At 43.3% G+C, this 17,888-nt stretch overlaps 1 protein-coding gene across 1 annotated transcript in view; it reads right to left on the bottom strand.

The window, feature by feature from the left end:
• Positions 1-12,257, bottom strand: part of LOC134868831 (proprotein convertase subtilisin/kexin type 5-like) — a 30,141-nt gene extending 17,884 nt beyond the window's left edge. The window contains 17 exon segments of the mRNA XM_063890147.1: positions 101-185; positions 527-717; positions 1,329-1,431; positions 1,588-1,704; positions 1,821-1,960; positions 4,381-4,557; positions 5,311-5,431; positions 5,993-6,096; positions 6,220-6,320; positions 7,749-7,934; positions 8,234-8,406; positions 8,504-8,592; positions 8,829-8,902; positions 9,192-9,362; positions 9,620-9,682; positions 10,697-10,801; positions 12,105-12,257. Coding sequence (XP_063746217.1) covers positions 101-185; positions 527-717; positions 1,329-1,431; positions 1,588-1,704; positions 1,821-1,960; positions 4,381-4,557; positions 5,311-5,431; positions 5,993-6,096; positions 6,220-6,320; positions 7,749-7,934; positions 8,234-8,406; positions 8,504-8,592; positions 8,829-8,902; positions 9,192-9,362; positions 9,620-9,682; positions 10,697-10,801; positions 12,105-12,257 — 2,153 coding nt within the window.
• Positions 12,258-17,888: the final 5,631 nt, after the last annotated feature.

Here is a 17,888-nt window from a genome sequence, read left to right on the forward strand (position 1 = left end):
GTGTGTGTGTGTGTGTGTGTGTGTGTGTGTGTGTGTGTGCGTGTGTGCACACAGAGAGGATTCCCAGAGACAGGAAGGGTTCACTGAGTGCTCCCCTCACCTGGTGTCTGGTGTGCACTCGGTGCAGATGCTGGAGGAGGTGCACTTCAGGCAGCTCTCAGCGCACTTCCTGCAAACGTTTGCATCTGCAGGGATATCAAACAACACACACACACACACACACACACACACACACACACACACACACACACACACACACACACACACACACACACACACACACACACACACACACACACACACACACACACTTAATCACTCTCACTCACACACTCCTCTACTGCACTAACAGCAGCTGACTTTCATTATCGGCTGTTCACACACTGCTCTGATGCTAACCCTGGAGGAGCTTCTTTCTGTTTTGTTGAAGAGTAATTTGAGCCTTTCAAGACCATTTACATGCACACAAACCAATGACACGCAGTACAGGGACAGGCTAGGGCCCCTTTAGCGTCTAAAATCCCACCGTGGTCCAGGTAGTAGTTCTCCCCGCAGGAGGCGGAGCAGGTGTTGGTGTCCTCCGTCAGGTGGTGTTTGGGTAAACAGGAAGTGCACTGATCGCTGCGGCTCCCCGTGCAGCTCTCGCAGGAGGAGAAGCATCTCTTGCAGCGCCGCCGGTCGCCCCAGAACCCCCGCGGACACTCGGACACACACATCCTGTAGGACGGACACACACCAACACACACAGAGAGGTGAGACCCGGGGACTGTGGGTCCTTTTGCACCATCATAAGGTGAAATCATGGCCAATGTTTTTAGAGAATGTTGCTAAATGTAAAAAAAAAAGGACTTTAAGGTTTTTTTTAAACTATTGATTAATCTGCTCGTTATAAGATGTCATTCCAGTCTAACGTCTTTAAATGTCTTCTTTTATCCGTCCACGACATCCATTTTGATACGTTATAAAAAACAGAAAAGCAGGAAATCTCTATATTTTTTCGGCTAAAAACAGCATTTCCTGATGTTTTGCATTAAAAATTGCCACAAATTATTCAGAAAAGCAGGAGCACTAGATGACACTTTGACCCCATACTACTCTAAGGATGCACAATAGGTCGACTATATCCGAATAGCAATATGAACTAGTGCAATAATTAAAGTGCAACGTGAGTTTAAATGTCCTGAGAAAGAGCTGCGGCTCGGTGTGGGTGAGCCTGTTCATTATTTTGCTTTTTAATTAAGTGTTTTTTAAATGTGTTTCCACTGCAGTTTTAGCCCATTGCATTCTGGGTAAACCCTCTGCTCTCCCCCGCTGTGGACCCGGCTGACCTTGTGCTGTTCTTGAACTTCAGGAAGAAGTGGGAACACGTGACACACTGCTGCGGGCCGGGCCCCTCACAACCGTCAGCGGTGCATTCTGGGTCGCAAGGTCCTGAAAGGGAAAAACAAACAGAAAGTCACCACACACACACACACACACACACACACACACACACACACACACACATACACACACACACACAGAGCTGATGTAGTGAAATAACTCCCCCAAACTGAGCTTTATTATCAGTGCGGTCACATGACTCACTGCTGTACTCCTCATTGAGGTCGCTGTCCGTCGGCGTGCCAGCAGATCGCACTCGATGCCGGGGGTACGGTGGCCCGGTGGTGCCATAAATCACCAGGGAGCTTTCCTTCAGCCTCCCTGTGAACAGAGAGGAGAGAGAGGGAGATGAGAGGGGGGGGTCCTGGGAGGCCTGTACTGTATTTTAGCTGCGGTTTCATTATTCTGTGATGTTACAGAGGGGGGGGGGGTGGGACCTCGTTCAGCAGCAGAGCCTCTCTTCACAGAGGACGAGTCCCGGATCTTCAAAGTCCAATCCCCCGCCGCCGGCTCCCCCCAGCTGTGAGTCGTCATGAATTCCCACGCCGGAAATCCCTCGGTGGAGTCGTCAGAGGGCCTGAACACAAGTTATGTAATCAGGGAAATACTACCACTGTACTACTACCACTACTACTGTACTACTACTACTGCTACTACCACTACTACTCTACTACCACTGTACTACTACTACTACTGTACTACTACCACTACTACTCTACTACCACTGTACTACCACTACTACTGTACTACTACCACTACTACTACCACTACTACTGTACTACCACTACTAATACCACTACTACTACTACTGTACTACTACTACTGTACTACTACCACTACTACTGTACTACTACTGCTACTACTACTACTACTACTACTACTCTACTACCACTACTACTGTACTACCACTACTAATACCACTACTACTACTACTGTACTACTACTACTGTACTACTGTACTACTACTGTACTACTACTGTACTACTACCACTACTACTCTACTACCACTACTACTGTACTACTACTACTGTACTACTACCACTACTACTGTACTACTACTGCTACTACTACTACTACTACTACTACTCTACTACCACTACTACTGTACTACCAATACTACTGTAGTACTACTGGTAATAATACTACTACTACTACTACTGCTACTACTACTACTACTCTACTACCACTACTACTACTGTACTACCACTACTACTGTACTACTACTGCTACTACTACTACTACTACTACTACTCTACTACCACTACTACTGTACTACCAATACTACTGTAGTACTACTGGTAATAATACTACTACTGTACTACTACTACTACTGTACTACTACTACTGTACTACTACTACTACTGTACTACTACTACTGTACTACTACCACTACTACTGTACTACTACTGCTACTACTACTACTACTACTACTACTCTACTACCACTACTACTGTACTACTACCACTACTACTACTACTCTACTACCACTACTACTGTACTACCAATACTACTGTAGTACTACTGGTAATAATACTACTACTGTACTACTACTACTACTGTACTACTACTACTGTACTACTACTACTACTGTACTACTACTACTGTACTACTACCACTACTACTGTACTACTACTGCTACTCTACTACCACTACTACTGTACTACCAATACTACTGTAGTACTACTGGTAATAATACTACTACTGTACTACTACTACTACTGTACTACTACTACTGTAGTACTACTGGTAATAATACTACTACTGTACTACTACTACTCTACTACCACTACTACTGTACTACCAATACTACTGTAGTACTACTGGTAATAATACTACTACTGTACTACTACTACTACTGTACTACTACTACTGTACTACTACTACTACTGTACTACTACTACTGTACTACTACCACTACTACTGTACTACTACTGCTACTACTACTACTACTACTACTACTCTACTACCACTACTACTGTACTACTACTACTACTGTACTACTACTACTGTACTACTACTACTACTGTACTACTACTACTGTACTACTACCACTACTACTGTACTACTACTGCTACTCTACTACCACTACTACTGTACTACCAATACTACTGTAGTACTACTGGTAATAATACTACTACTGTACTACTACTACTACTGTACTACTACTACTGTAGTACTACTGGTAATAATACTACTACTGTACTACTACTACTACTACTACTACTACTACTGTACCACTACTACTGCAGTACTACTGGTAATAATACTACTACTGTACTACTACTACTACTACTACTACTGCAGTACTACTGGTAATAATACAACAAATAATACTTCCATTCCTGCAGCTGATACTGATACTGATACTGCTAGTGGTAAACTGACTATTAAACGTGCAGCTAATCAGACTGAACCTACAGCTGGTACAGGTAAAGCAGCGCCCTGACTGACAGACAGCACTCAGCCACTAACTTGTTTTGCTGTGATGTAAATTGGGGATGCTATTACTACTTCTACTACCGAATATTTACATACAAGACTGTGCAAAGTAGCATTATACAGAGCATTTTAAAACCGAAACAGGAGCATAGCCTAGCATTGCATCTGTCCTAACGGAATATAATTATTGTTCTGCATTTAAAACCTGACTTTTGTTTCCGCTTTAACACCAAGTGAAATGACAGTGCACCACAACCACCACTCTTGGAACAAAGTCATCAAGATGTAAGTTTGTCTCCTCGCTTTATTTTTGGCGTTAAAGTTCCAGCATGAAGTTGAAATTTGCCCAACATTTCAAAACGCCAGATTCTCGCTCTGCTACCGGTTTCCTGAACCATATGAGCACAACTCAGCGAGTCTTTGGCAAAACCTAAATGTTTTTCTGTGATGAGACAATGTGCCAAACGGACCAATTAATCCACAAAACAGAAGTGTGAAAGATGCTTCATCCTCACTGTTTAACAGAGAAGCTCTCCTCACATTGAGTCTCTCAGTTACCTGTTAGCCAGCAGCTTGGACACGGTGCCTGCAGGAGACGTGAGCGTGACGGAGAGGTCGCCGCGGCGCCGGTGATCGATGGAGACCCGCACGACGACATGCTCCACGTAACCAACTCGAGAGGAGCAGCCGGAGCTCCGAAACACCACCGTCAGCACCGAGGCCGGGTATATCGCTCTGTGAGGATGAGAACACACAAACACACACATTTGAGGTCGTTGTACTTTACCTGAGTATTTAGAATGGAGTAGATGTACTTAATTGATCCCACACTTAACGAAGCATTGCCCAACAGTTAAAAATAAATAACATAAATCAAACAATAAACAGTAAAAGGTTAAAGAGTATTTAAATAATGCAACATGCAATCTAAAACCTACAGAATACGTTTGAAAGCAATGAAATAGACCAATCTACTACTAAAAAACAAACAAAAACTGCTCCGATTGTGATTGGTCAACCGCTCAGAGATGTCCCGCCCCTTAGCCCCGTAGCCAATCAGCTACTATGTGTTGGAGCACTAGCCAATAGGAGCGTGAGTGTTCCACAGAGTGACGTCACTATGTTCCGGAAGTAAACAAAGGAGCTTAAATAGGCTACAGAAAGGGCAAACCTCAGAAAGCACAACGGGGTTTAATGTTTAACATTTTGAATGCAGAAAATGTACTTTTTACAGAGTATTCTGACGAGTTAGTGTTGATAAATGTGAGTTTATTCTCCAGCGCTGCACAGAGGGGATGGCAGGGAGGAGAGAGCAGGAAGGAAAACAAGAAGGGAAAGTAAGGAGGAAGGGAAGCGTTAAAAAAAAGTGTGTGTGAGGATCGATGCGAGAGGAATCCATGTGTGAAGCGAGACAGAAATAGATGGAGTCTGATGAAAGAAGCGGGAGGAAGGGAAGTCCTGCAGTCCCGCGGAGCGACGGTTCGATACCTGCCGAGCTGCCGGGGATCCTCCTCCACACACCGCCTCTGAACCGGGACTCGTCTCCAACGCTCGGCCTCCACCACCATCGCCTCGGCATCCAGCAGGCCGAAGCCATACAGGTGGCTCACTGACACGCACACACACACACACACCACATTAACTGGTGCATCAAAGGCGCTGCAGCTGAGAAGGCGTGACGCAGCCAGGGTCTCTGTGGGCGTTTATTACTCAGGCGCTCGTTAGCAGTGGTGTGAGGTAACTCAGTACTCTGAGGAACTTTAATGAAGTATTTTGTTTTATTGATACTTTATAACAATATGAAAAATTAAATAAAATAAGAATAACAATATTTTTACAAATAATATTGAATTATGTTTTTTTAAAGATTATAAGAATTAAATAAAATACAAAAATAAAATATAATAATTAAAAAGAAATTGTAATAATAGTTATAATTAAACTTATTTTGGAGGCACCTTTCAGGACACCCAAGGACACCTTACAATGCATAAAACTAAATAATAAAATAGATCAAAACTGCAAAATATCTCAAAAAACATAAAATATATATATTTTTTATTACAAAAAAATCCTTATTTGCTAAAAAAATCATATCGCAATTAATTCAAATTAGTCACAATTTGTTAAGCAATTAGATCACATTAAGCGGAATTGAGATGTGATTCACCTCTGAATCCGGCTCCGTTAACGCTCCAGTCCGGATCAGGGAGGGGATGGGATTTCGATGTTCGAACAATAATGTGCTGCACATCCCTCCAGGTCAGCAGAGGGCTGAGGAAAGGTCAGACAGAGAGAGAAACGCATCATACAATCATCACCGGGCAAAGCAATTAACGGAGTGTGAGGGTGTGTGTGTGTGTGTGTGTGTGTGTGTGTGTGTGTGTGAGAGAGTACTTGGCCTGCAGTGTGAGAGCGATGACGCCTGCAGCCACGGAGGAGGACAGCGAGGTCTCAGGTGTCGCCCGGCTGCAGCTCTTCTGAGGACCGAGCGTTACCTGCAGAGGACATCAGAGCCTTTTAATATTTAACATTCTTCCCCTCAGGAACGCAGAAATGTGCTTTTCTACTTTATTCAATGACCTTAAGAGAGCCTGTTCTGCTTTCCCTTCTGCCTTTAGTCTCAGATTCATGAGATCAATCATTGAGACAAAATACCTGAGGATTCACTGTATTTTCCTCAGCTCTATAATTATATTTTCCCCCCATTTATCGGGGGGGAACCGGTGCAGATCTTTCCATTAATACAGGACACATTCTTTTCTCTGGTGGGTTAACATGCAGAATACTCAAGATAACTGCCAACTAATTATGCAAAAAGTAGTACGTAGAAGTAGGCCGTGATCAATTCCATAGCAGGATATCTCCTTCAACTTTAAGCAGCGTGTCGTTTGGCCGTTTTGTTGCTGCTGGCACGCTCCCCCTGAGTCTCTGGCTCTCAGGGCGTTTAAAAAGGTTCCTGCTGTATAATCACACGGCTGCTGCTGAGGTGCTGCACAACCAGCCCCTCTCTCAGCAGCTGAGAAAAACCCAGATTGTGCATGAGACTAAAGAGCCTATAACCCCTGATGCAGGGTCTCAATGGCTCATTTCATTTAAAAGTCATTGTTCTACCAAAATAGAAAGTTAATAGAAATGTTGTCTAGGGTGTATTTGCTTGATTGACAGGTGTCTCAGCCTATCACACTCAAAGAAACTTGTATATAGGTAAACGTGTATTGTGTGGTTTTAAGCAGCTGGGTGGTTAAATCCAACCACAAACAATCATTAAAATTCAACAAAACTTACAGATATTTTGATAAAAAGTCATTTGTTGTCTTTCTTTGGATATCAGAAGTTCTTCCTCGGCCTCTCTTAGTATTTTATTCTCTGATAGGCTTGCCAATAACAAAAGTAATATCATAAAACACAACATATAGCTTAATTTCTTCCATAATCCAGGCTGACATCTGCAGGAAAAGGAGTTTTAATAACTAGTAACTAATATATATATCAGGATAACTAATATAGATAAAGCCAATCATGATTCCAGTTGTTTGGGGATGAACAGACCTGACCCACAGCGCTTTGACCTTTCATCAAATCCCTCCTGTAACACTCGTTACTTGGAGCAACAGCTGTATTATAATATTTAGTTTACGATGTCGGTCATTTCTAAACCTTCTACATTTTTGAACACATAAAAATGTAGAATAAAAAATAAAAAAAGGTTCAATTTAAACCCAATCATTCATTACTGTTATTGGAGAAGCCTCGCGCTGTTGGGCAATTAATTAGGTTTCCTTTAGCTGTTGAACAAAGTCATAAAAAACTCTTTCAAGGACACGAGATCCAAAAACTCTCAATGACTGATTCTTAAAAGTTGTATTTATGGTCTGGAACCCCCATGATACACCCAAAACACTGAACCCACACCCTCTACTCACCATCCCCTCCCCCCCAGTGTAGGCAGCAGCGAGGGTGGAGGTGCACCGCTCCAGCGTCTCCGAGCTGCTGCTGCTGATGGAGACGGTGTAGATGCTGCTGCTGTATCCGTCACAGGAGCAGTGGTCTCCTCTCAGACCCCCGTTCCCCGATGCCCAGACAAACACAGAGCCCCTCCCCCGCCGGCCCTGACAACACAGAGGTCATGTTTACACTTTGTGATCATCTGGACTAGATAGGAGGTCAACAATATTATGGATTAGGGGTTTTTCCTCTCCTGCAGTGTGTTCTATAGGTTTTAATGCATGTAAAGGGTCTGCAGAGGCTAAAATCCCTATGTTTCTCTCCCGCATAACCCCCCCCCACCTGCCTGAAACGTCTCCTTTGGACTCCTTTGTTTACTTCCTGAACCAAGGGACACTAATCTTTCCAGGAAAATAAGTAAAGAAAGGACATAGGACCTGGTTTTTTGAAGCCTATGTCTTACTTTTTTGACGCCATTCTCTAAAGCAAGATGAGTCAGAGGCCCGGGTCCCTCCAAAGTGGCCCCGTCATCTTCTGGACCCCAGCTAGCTAAATAAATATCAATGTACTGAGGTCTGAAGCTCAGGGACTCGGCCTCCACCGTGTCGGTCACGTCTCCATCCAGCATGCGGATACCTACGAGCAGGAATAAAGTTTTACTCCTTTATATTCAGGACTCTGACCTCCAGACGTCCTTGTGCTTTCCTGTTCCATGCCGTCACTAGGCACTCACCACCTATGCGTGCACGGAAAGCCACTCCGACTGTGCACTGGGAGTTCTGTGCCGCTGCAGCTACCGTCCCTGCACACTGAGTCCCGTGGCTGCAGAGAGAGGAGGAGAACATCAGAACACGGGGTTAGATGCATATGCATGAGCAGGAGACGGGCTATTTCTGGATACATCAAACCAGTGAGGAGACTCAATTCAGACTGGGGGATTTACATTTCCATATATGCATGTAATTACCGGAAAGCGTGCATTAATTAAATTTAGAAGTGATGACGGGGGTTTGCAGAACACAGGTGCAAAGACAAACGCAGGAACGGGAAGCACTCACTAGTTGGAGGCAGTGGAATATTCTGGAGACGGATCACCGTCCTGTCCGTTCCCATCACGGCTGGCGAGAGGATCCTGAATCAGATGGATAATAAGTAGCAGCGCATTATGGGATGCCGGCGGCTATCTGTCTGTGTTTCATCACTGAGACGCATCACAAAGAGCATTATTCACCAGTCCGTTGCACACTTAAGTGGATCAGACGTTTACTGTCCGATCCAATCCTCTTGGCCGGACTCTCCGAACCTTTCGGCCCAAAAGCTGCGCCGGCAAATATCTGCCTTTCGCCCGACGCTCTTACACTAAGAGCTCTGCTGCCAAATAGCTTATGATTAATGTCCGCGGCCCATCCCGGGGCACTTACATAATTTGGCTTCAGATCTGGATGCTCTCTCTCAATGCCGTCGTCCAGGACAGACACCACCACTCCCCCCCCGCTGTAGCCTCTCCTCCAGGCCGCTACGATCTTCATACCTGACTGTGGAGCAGAGAGAGGGACATTCAATCCATGTTCAGAGGCAGAGGTGTAAAGTAACTAAGTACATTTACTCAAGTACTGTGCTTTTACTTTGACTTAAGTACAACATCTGAGTACTTCTCCCACCTCTTTTAAGAGTAGAGCAGTGAGCGAAATGACTGGGAAGTACCTAATTAACGGAGCGATAGCACAGTACTCTTTTCTACTCCAACACTGCAGTTCTGGTCTCTGTATCTGTGTTTCTGACTCACATGGTCCCACTGGTTCCTCCACAGCGTCTGATTGGATTGGCTCTTCAGGTTAACGGAGAAGACGTGACTGGCTCTGGAGTTCCTCTTTACTCTCCTCAGGACCACCTGCTGCTGCAGCCACTCCACCTTAGAAAAGCAAGTTAAACATAAGGGGATGTTTTCACGTGACTTGTCAGTTAGAAACCCAAAGAGTTTCACTTTAATATGACAGAAAAGTGAAGAGGAAAGCAGGAAATGTTCATATTTGAGCGGCTAAACTTTCTTTAGTGCAAGAAAACAAAGGTTGATGTCCTATCCAGAGGTTTCCAAACATTTTTCACTGAGGGCCACATATAGAAACCATACGAAGGGCATATGAGGGGAGGTAAATTGTCTTATAAATAAAGATATAAGTCAGATAAATCAATCAAATGTCGGTGAATTATGCTTCACAATATAAAAGGTGTGTGTTTACAACAATCTTATTGTTAGTGTTGGTATTATTACTACACAAATAAAACGCAGGTCCTCTTTTTCACTGATAATCTTCCTGGTGAATGAAATCAAATCTACCCTTCACTATCATGCTGCACATTTCAGAAAAAGGTCATTTTTGTTGGCTCTGTTTTTGTTTGAACTCTTTTCTATTGTATTTATACCACCTGTAGTTATTAAGGAAACTACTTGATGTACCTTTTTCTCTCAGGAATGAGTCCTAAACTTGGAAATGAGTCAGCGTTTTAGCACTTCCTGGTTGCTGTAGTTCCTTTGTAAGCTAACGTTAGCTTTTTACTTCTAGTGATTGCTTTTACGCTTTAAAAAGATCATAAAGCTGAGTTAAAATGTGGAGATTATTATGCTGAGCAAGATGTGCGATTACCATAAACATTGAGAATATTTTCTGCAACAATCCAAAGTGAAATAGAGAAATCCCATTGGCTTTTTTTTTTAGGAACCATGGAGATGCTAACGTCCGATGCTAACGTCCGATGCTAACATATGTCATCACCGCACAACTCCAGATTTGTGGTTTCATATGAGTGCTGATGTAAAGAACAGTGTGTAAAGGAAAGGCCAGAACAGGAGCATGTGTGTGTGGAGGAGACATGATGCTCAGTAATAATTTAGCGCGCCAGTCTCTCCTCGTATCCCGTTACTGACCTCGGTCTCCGTTGCGACGCTAACAGACACCTGTGTGTTTGACACCGTCGACCTCACGGCCGTCTCGCTGTGGCGGAAACTGTAATAACCACTCAGGTCTCCGATCTGGAGAAACAAACATAAAAACCCTCTATAATTATTTGTTTTCAGACAAAAAAAAAGGAGCGTTTCTCTGTCACTAAACAGCTGTTAAATTATGAAGGTGTTTCAGTGTTTCATTAAGGCTGACACCGTACACCTGTGATCAGGTAACATGACACACTGCTGTTCAGAGTGTGTCCATAATGGCATGAGGTAAACACATCGTTTTAAATATCTATATACAATATATATTTAAGAACAGGAGCTTTGGGTAATGTAGATTCAATATAAAAAGTGACATAAATTGATTTTCTGCAAATGAAATGATGCTTTTATTTTGAAATTTCCTTTGACTTTTGACCTCTGCTATACAACGCCAAGCATCACAGGGTTTTCCCGGTCCATATCCCCCCGTAGTGAAACAGATAACAGAGACACTCATTACACCCCCTCTCCCCGGGGATACATGTGTTATATTGGAAAGCCCCCTATGCCTCGCTCTTTTTGCTTTATTGTTTTATTGATTTAGCTTTTATTTGCTCGTTCTGTCAGCGTATTGACATCCTGCTACTATTGATTCCTGTTTGTTCTTTTGCAACCTTGATTTGAATAGAAATAAAGTGCTTCTTCATGGTTTAACGGTGGTTCGATTTCCAACCACCTCAGATGCAGGTGCTTTGGGAGATGAAATAAAGGCATAAAAAAGGGACACACTGTTGTTGTTTGTGGATGCTTGGTTTCCTTTACCAACAGACAAACATCCCTGCAGAATTGGTGTGTAGATGAACAGCTGCTCGCTTCTAATATATAACAAGAACAACTGGAAAACTCTCATTAATAAAAGCTCATATTTAACTTCATCCTGCAGTGGCTTAGTGGCCGTTTAATTAAACATTACTGTAGTTTGTACCAGGCAGATGGTAGACAGTTATTTGCCAAACAAAGTATTGCAACTAATCTCAGAAATCATTCTGCTGCTACTATAGTGGTTTATCTGCAGTAAGACTATTTAAAAAGGACATTGTGACAAAATGAGGCTCTACACAAACATATCATTTATAGTGTTATTTAAAGAAGATTTGAGGCCAACAACAATCATCCTTCTGTGGTTTTGTGATTGTTTCATTAGTTTTGCTGCAGCTCAGTGTCTTGTTAAGGGGATGAGGCCTAAATTGAAGCTTGTTGAGGGAAGAATCCTTCCTTAAAAAAGGTCTAAATTACCCAAAATACTGACGAATTAAAAACTAAAAACACAACACTTCAAGACAAATGCAGATGCTTGGTGTGTCTTAGCCTGGTGTTCCTGAGTGTGTTGCGTGACACTTACCTGGCCCATGTTAGTGAACCCATATTTCAGTGCTATCCTGCTCACACACTCTCTGTTTCCTCTGATCCTTATCGCCCAGTCGTTGGTGTAAATCGTTGCATGACAAACCTGCAGCAGAGTTCCCATCATCCACAGAGCCACAAAATGCCCCATCACTGCTAAAACAAATGAACAGGCTTCCAGTAATTAGACGGAGCCCAGGTGCTTCACGCGTCGCCCCTGCACGCGGATCTCCTGCAGAAAGAGTTGCTCATTGCCGAAAAAACACGAGTCGCAAACTTTCACGAGTTGTTCTGCAGAAACGGAAGGATCGGTTGCCAGCTGAAGTGGTCTCTAACACAATGAGAACTAATATCAAGTTACTGCTCCAACATGGAGGCCAGGGATCAGCTGTGCGTCCTGTGTCTGCAGCCACATGGTTCATCGGCATGGTTAATTCAAGAGGCCCTATAATGCTCTCTGGGGTGTTCCCTGTAGTGTGGATATATGGGTGTTTGTACATGTAAATGGTCTGCAAAGGCTAAAGTCCCTGGGTTCCCTCCTGTACTAATACTTAAATGTGAAGTATTTTGAGGTTGGACAGTGTGTTTGCAGATGGTTGTTTTGATGTCTACTTATTTAACCACGGATTAGTGATCAACGTTTCCATGAAAAGGTCAAATGGACTGATATCAGTGATCTTTATCTTCAGATTTACACTGAGATTCGTAAGTATTTGAGCTATTACCCTGTTTTTCCCCAGTACTACTCCCAATACTACTACCACTTCTCCAATACTACTACCACTACTACTATTACTACTACTAGTACTACTACTACTCCCAATACTAATACTACTACTACTACTCCCAATACTATTACTACTACTACTACTACTCCCAATACTACTACCACTTCTCCCAATACTACTACTACTACTACTAGTACTACTACTACTCCCAATACTAATACTACTACTACTACTCCCAATACTACTACCACTTCTCCCAATACTACTACTACTACTAGTACTACTACCACTCCCAATACTACTATTCCCAATACTACTACTACTACTACTACTACTACTACTACTACTAATACTACTACTACTACTACTCCCAGTACTACTTCTACTACAATATGAAACACACTCACAATACCATGATCAGTCACACCCTCTAAACTGATGTGTTTGCAGTACAGAGACTAATCCTGAACCCGTAAATAAATCAAGATGGAATGAATATTTCCCTTGAGGCTCTGGGGTTGTTTTGTATTATTTTCTGGCCCCGTGCCTCTCCCGTTGGCTCCGCAGCAGCGTGGTGAAGAGATATCCCTGCTTTATGAAATCCACGGCTCTAACTGGGTCACTCTGAAGCAATCAGACAAAAAGTCCTTCATGGTGCGTCGAGAAGAGCAAGATATCCTTATATTTAATGTTGCTATTCAGCACAGATCTAAAAGACCGTAGAGGAGATACATTGGGTGGATAGTGAATTGAGAAATCACCTGTAGAGGAAATCATGTTTAACAAAGCAGAGATGTGGGCTGTTGAGTTCTGCATTAACATTCACAAGCAGTAATTTATAGAAAGTATCCGTAGTTCTGCTTTAGTGATGGTGAGTCAGTGGTGGACAGTCTTAAAGTGCATTAACTCAAAGTGCATTTTGTTTAAACAACTAGTTCTTCATAAAAAGATGTGTGCAAAACCATTCTGAAGACACTCTGTAGGAGGAGGCGAGCTTTGAAATCCTTTGCATGGTCCACAAAGCTTCACTCCTGAATCATTAACAGTGAAATCTAACTTTCTCTTCTCACCCAGAGCAAAGGTACCTCTTCATTGGGTCTTTTACACACTAAATGCTGTGTTGCATGGGGAAATGCAATTGGGGTTAACATGAATTTGAGGTTGACGTCTGTCCCGTGGTGTTCATTTTATTTAAATGTGTGTGTGTGTGTGTGTGTGTGTGTGTGTGTGTGTGTGTGTGTGTGTGTGTGTGTGTGTGTGTGTGTGTGTGTGTGTGTGTGTGTGTGTGTGTGCATGTGTGTGTGCGTGCGTGCGTGTCAGTGAGCCACCTGTATGGCTTCGGCCTGCTGGATGCCGAGGCGATGGTGGTGGAGGCCGAGCGTTGGAGACGAGTCCCGGTTCAGAGGCGGTGTGTGGAGGAGGATCCCCGGCAGCTCGGCAGGTATCGAACCGTCGCTCCGCGGGACTGCAGGGCTTCCCTTCCTCCCGCTTCTTTCATCAGACTCCATCTATTTCTGTCTCGCTTCACACATGGATTCTCTCGCATCGATCCTCACACACACTTTTTTTAACGCTTCCCCTCCTCCTTACTTTCCCTTCTTGTTTTCCAATTAATGCCGCAGTATTAGTCATATGATTACACCACGAGAGACGGAGGGGTTCATAATGTGAGGTTCACTCTGCATGCAGAAGAATCAAACGTGAAGTGAAGCTGTGGGAAATACAGGTGTTCAACAGCGTAGAGATGTCCCGCCCCCTTCAGCCTATCACGGACAATGTGTTGGAGCGCTAGCCAATAGGAGAGTGTTACACAGTGATGTCACTATGTTCCGAAAGTAATCAAAGGAGGCGTTCCAGCACGGACGACAAGGTTAGTTTGGAGAAGTTCTCATTAGGCGATGTTAGAAAAAAAGGATTGACAGAAAAATGATCGGAAACTGTTTTGTTAATTGATCGATCGTTAAGATAACTCTTCATCAGAAAACCATCTAAAAAGCTGTTTTTTAAGCCTCTTAAACTTCTTCTGTGTTTTATAACATAAAGTGAATGTCTCTGTGTTTTAATACAAAGACATTAACATTTAAAAGCCTTACCCTGGACTTTGAGAAACAAGAATGGACCGTTTTCACATTTTATAGACCATTAAAGGAGAACGTTATTGGCTGATTCCTGGATAATGAAAATAACCATTACACTATAAAGACACAAAGACTCTCTATAACTCTTTAGTCATTTCACATTCAGACAAAGGTTTCCGTATGAAGGCCGGATCTGAAGAACCTCCTTGGCTCTCTGTTGTGGATCAGAAAATAAAGAGACTCAAGTAGAAACGTCTCTCTTCTAATTAAAGCCTAAATGAACAATGAGAGAGAAATCTGAAGAAAATCAAAGTTTGAATAATTCTGTTTGTTCTGCCGTAACAAAAACACCGGGAGCTTCTGGAGCGTGAAGACGGTCTCTCACCACTTGGAAAGCAACATGTCAGAATGTGTTTGTGTTTAAAGTCATGTTCCATGTCCACTGCGGCCTTAAATCATGAATTACAAAGAGCAGGTTGATGACGCAACGGGCTCTCGCAGTCTTTACGATGCACGGAGGAAAAAAACAAACCGATGTGGAAAACAAAGGAGAAGCACCTCACGGCGAGGCACACACTTTGAAGTTATCTGACACGTCTTCAGAGAGGCGGACTTTGATGTTCAGAAACTCAAACAGTGACACATCCCCCTGAAAATAATTGTCAAACGTGTTGTGGAGTGCACTGACTGCCCTGCAGGCGGCACAGCCACGAACTCCTGTTTACTCTTTGTTCACCCTTCCCTCTGTTCCATACGTTCGCATTGTTTGGGAACATGAGCGCTGCAGCGTGACACGTCCTGGCAAGAGGTTCACGTTCTGAAGCTGTGAGTCATCCGGGAAGAGGATCTACCAGTTTTAGACCTTTTGTTTATGAACTGCCACATCTTTTACTGGTGGGTGGGGTCAAAAAAAGAGGCCCTGTTCTGCTTTAGGGGCAGTTCCCTTTCCTGAAATGTGGGATTGAGGTTTCTGTGCATGTAAATGGTCTGCAGAGGCTGAAATCCACATGCTCCAGTAGACACTACGTACACACCTGAACATCAGCAGGAGAGGACTCTTTAAAGTAGAGACACTACATACTGATATACACCTGAACATCAGCAGGAGAGGACTCTTTAAAGTAGAGACACTACATACTGATATACACCTGAACATCAGCAGGAGAGGACTCTTTAAAGTAGAGACAGTACATACTGATATACACCTGAACATCAGCAGGAGAGGACTCTTTAAAGTAGAGACACTACATACTGATATGCACCTGAACATCAGCAGGAGAGGACTCTTTAAAGTATAGACACTACATACTGATATACACCTGAACATCAGCAGGAGAGGACTCTTTAAAGTAGAGACACTACATACTGATATACACCTGAACATCAGCAGGAGAGGACTCTTTAAAGTAGAGACACTACATACTGATATACACCTGAACATCAGCAGGAGGGGACTCTTTAAAGTAGAGACGCTACATACTGATATACACCTGAACATCAGCAGGAGAGGACTCTTTAAAGTAGAGACACTACATACTGATATACACCTGAACATCAGCAGGAGAGGACTCTTTAAAGTAGAGACACTACATACTGATTTACACCTGAACATCAGCAGGAGAGGACTCTTTAAAGTAGAGACTCTACATACTGATATACACCTGAACATCAGCAGGAGAGGACTCTTTAAAGTAGAGACTCTACATACTGATATACACCTGAACATCAGCAGGAGAGGACTCTTTAAAGTAGAGACTCTACATACTGATATACACCTGAACATCAGCAGGAGAGGACTCTTTAAAGTAGAGACACTACATACTGATATACACCTGAACATCAGCAGGAGAGGACTCTTTAAAGTAGAGACACTACATACTGATATACTCATCCTAAGTACCTTGAATTAGGAGAGGAACATTGTTTTCTTGCCTGCAGGGTGAGGAATGATCCTGAAATGTGTTGGTTAAAAGAGTTGAAACACATGAAGGCTGCCTATCAGAGAAACACAACTCCATCCAAGTCTCATTTATCCAGTTGTGTGATCACTCCTTCCCAAATACAGGCATTTTAGTTCAATTAATCAAGACTTTCCTCCGTTTTGTGATTCTTTGTTCACCATGGGGGCATGCGAGAGAAATGAATCGAATGCAACACAGGGTGAGTAATTAATGAACACATGCTAATGCTGTGGATGCAGATGAAATGCTAGAGAGCGTTACACACACTGTGATGAAAAGTGAAGGAATGAGCACACAGTGGAAGCTCTGCTCTCTGCTTGATTCTCCAACTTCTGATTCTTCTGAAGCTCCTGCAACCCGGTTTGAAGACGATCATCCCACATTTCCTTTAAATCTGCGTGTCTGCTGTGAAGTTTCGTCCAAAACTAATTCCAAACTTACGCAACATATTGACAAATCCATCTCCCTGGAGGCCTCGTTTCATGTGGATCTGATGGAGTGTGTCGCGGGTCTGCAGCGGGTGTGTGTGTTCCTCGGCCCTGGCCTCCGTTGCCCGTTTTTGCATCAGTGACAGCGGCGGTTGGGGAGGGTTTAGCTCATCTTTTATTAAACCAATCTGCAGATATCGCCGCTCACTCAGAAAACTTGGCAGGTCTTTTTCAGACGGGTACTTCTTTAATTCATTATTTACCACGTCCCATTGACACACACACACACACACACCCCAAACACACACACACACCCACACACACACACACACACCCCAAACACACACACCCCCCCACACACACACACACCCACACACACACACACACACACACACACACACACACACACACACACACACACACACACACACACACATTGCTGCAGTGCTTCACATGCAGATATGTGTGTGTGTGTGTGTGTGTGTGTGTGTGTGTGTGTGTGTATGTGTGTGTGTATTTTTTTATTTAGACATGTACAATGACCTCAATACTGTGTGTTTGTGTGTGTGTGTGTGTGTGTGTGTGTG

The sequence above is a fragment of the Eleginops maclovinus genome, chromosome 8 (genome assembly GCF_036324505.1).
Source record: "Eleginops maclovinus isolate JMC-PN-2008 ecotype Puerto Natales chromosome 8, JC_Emac_rtc_rv5, whole genome shotgun sequence".
In the NCBI taxonomy this organism is placed as follows: Eukaryota; Metazoa; Chordata; class Actinopteri; order Perciformes; family Eleginopidae; genus Eleginops; species Eleginops maclovinus.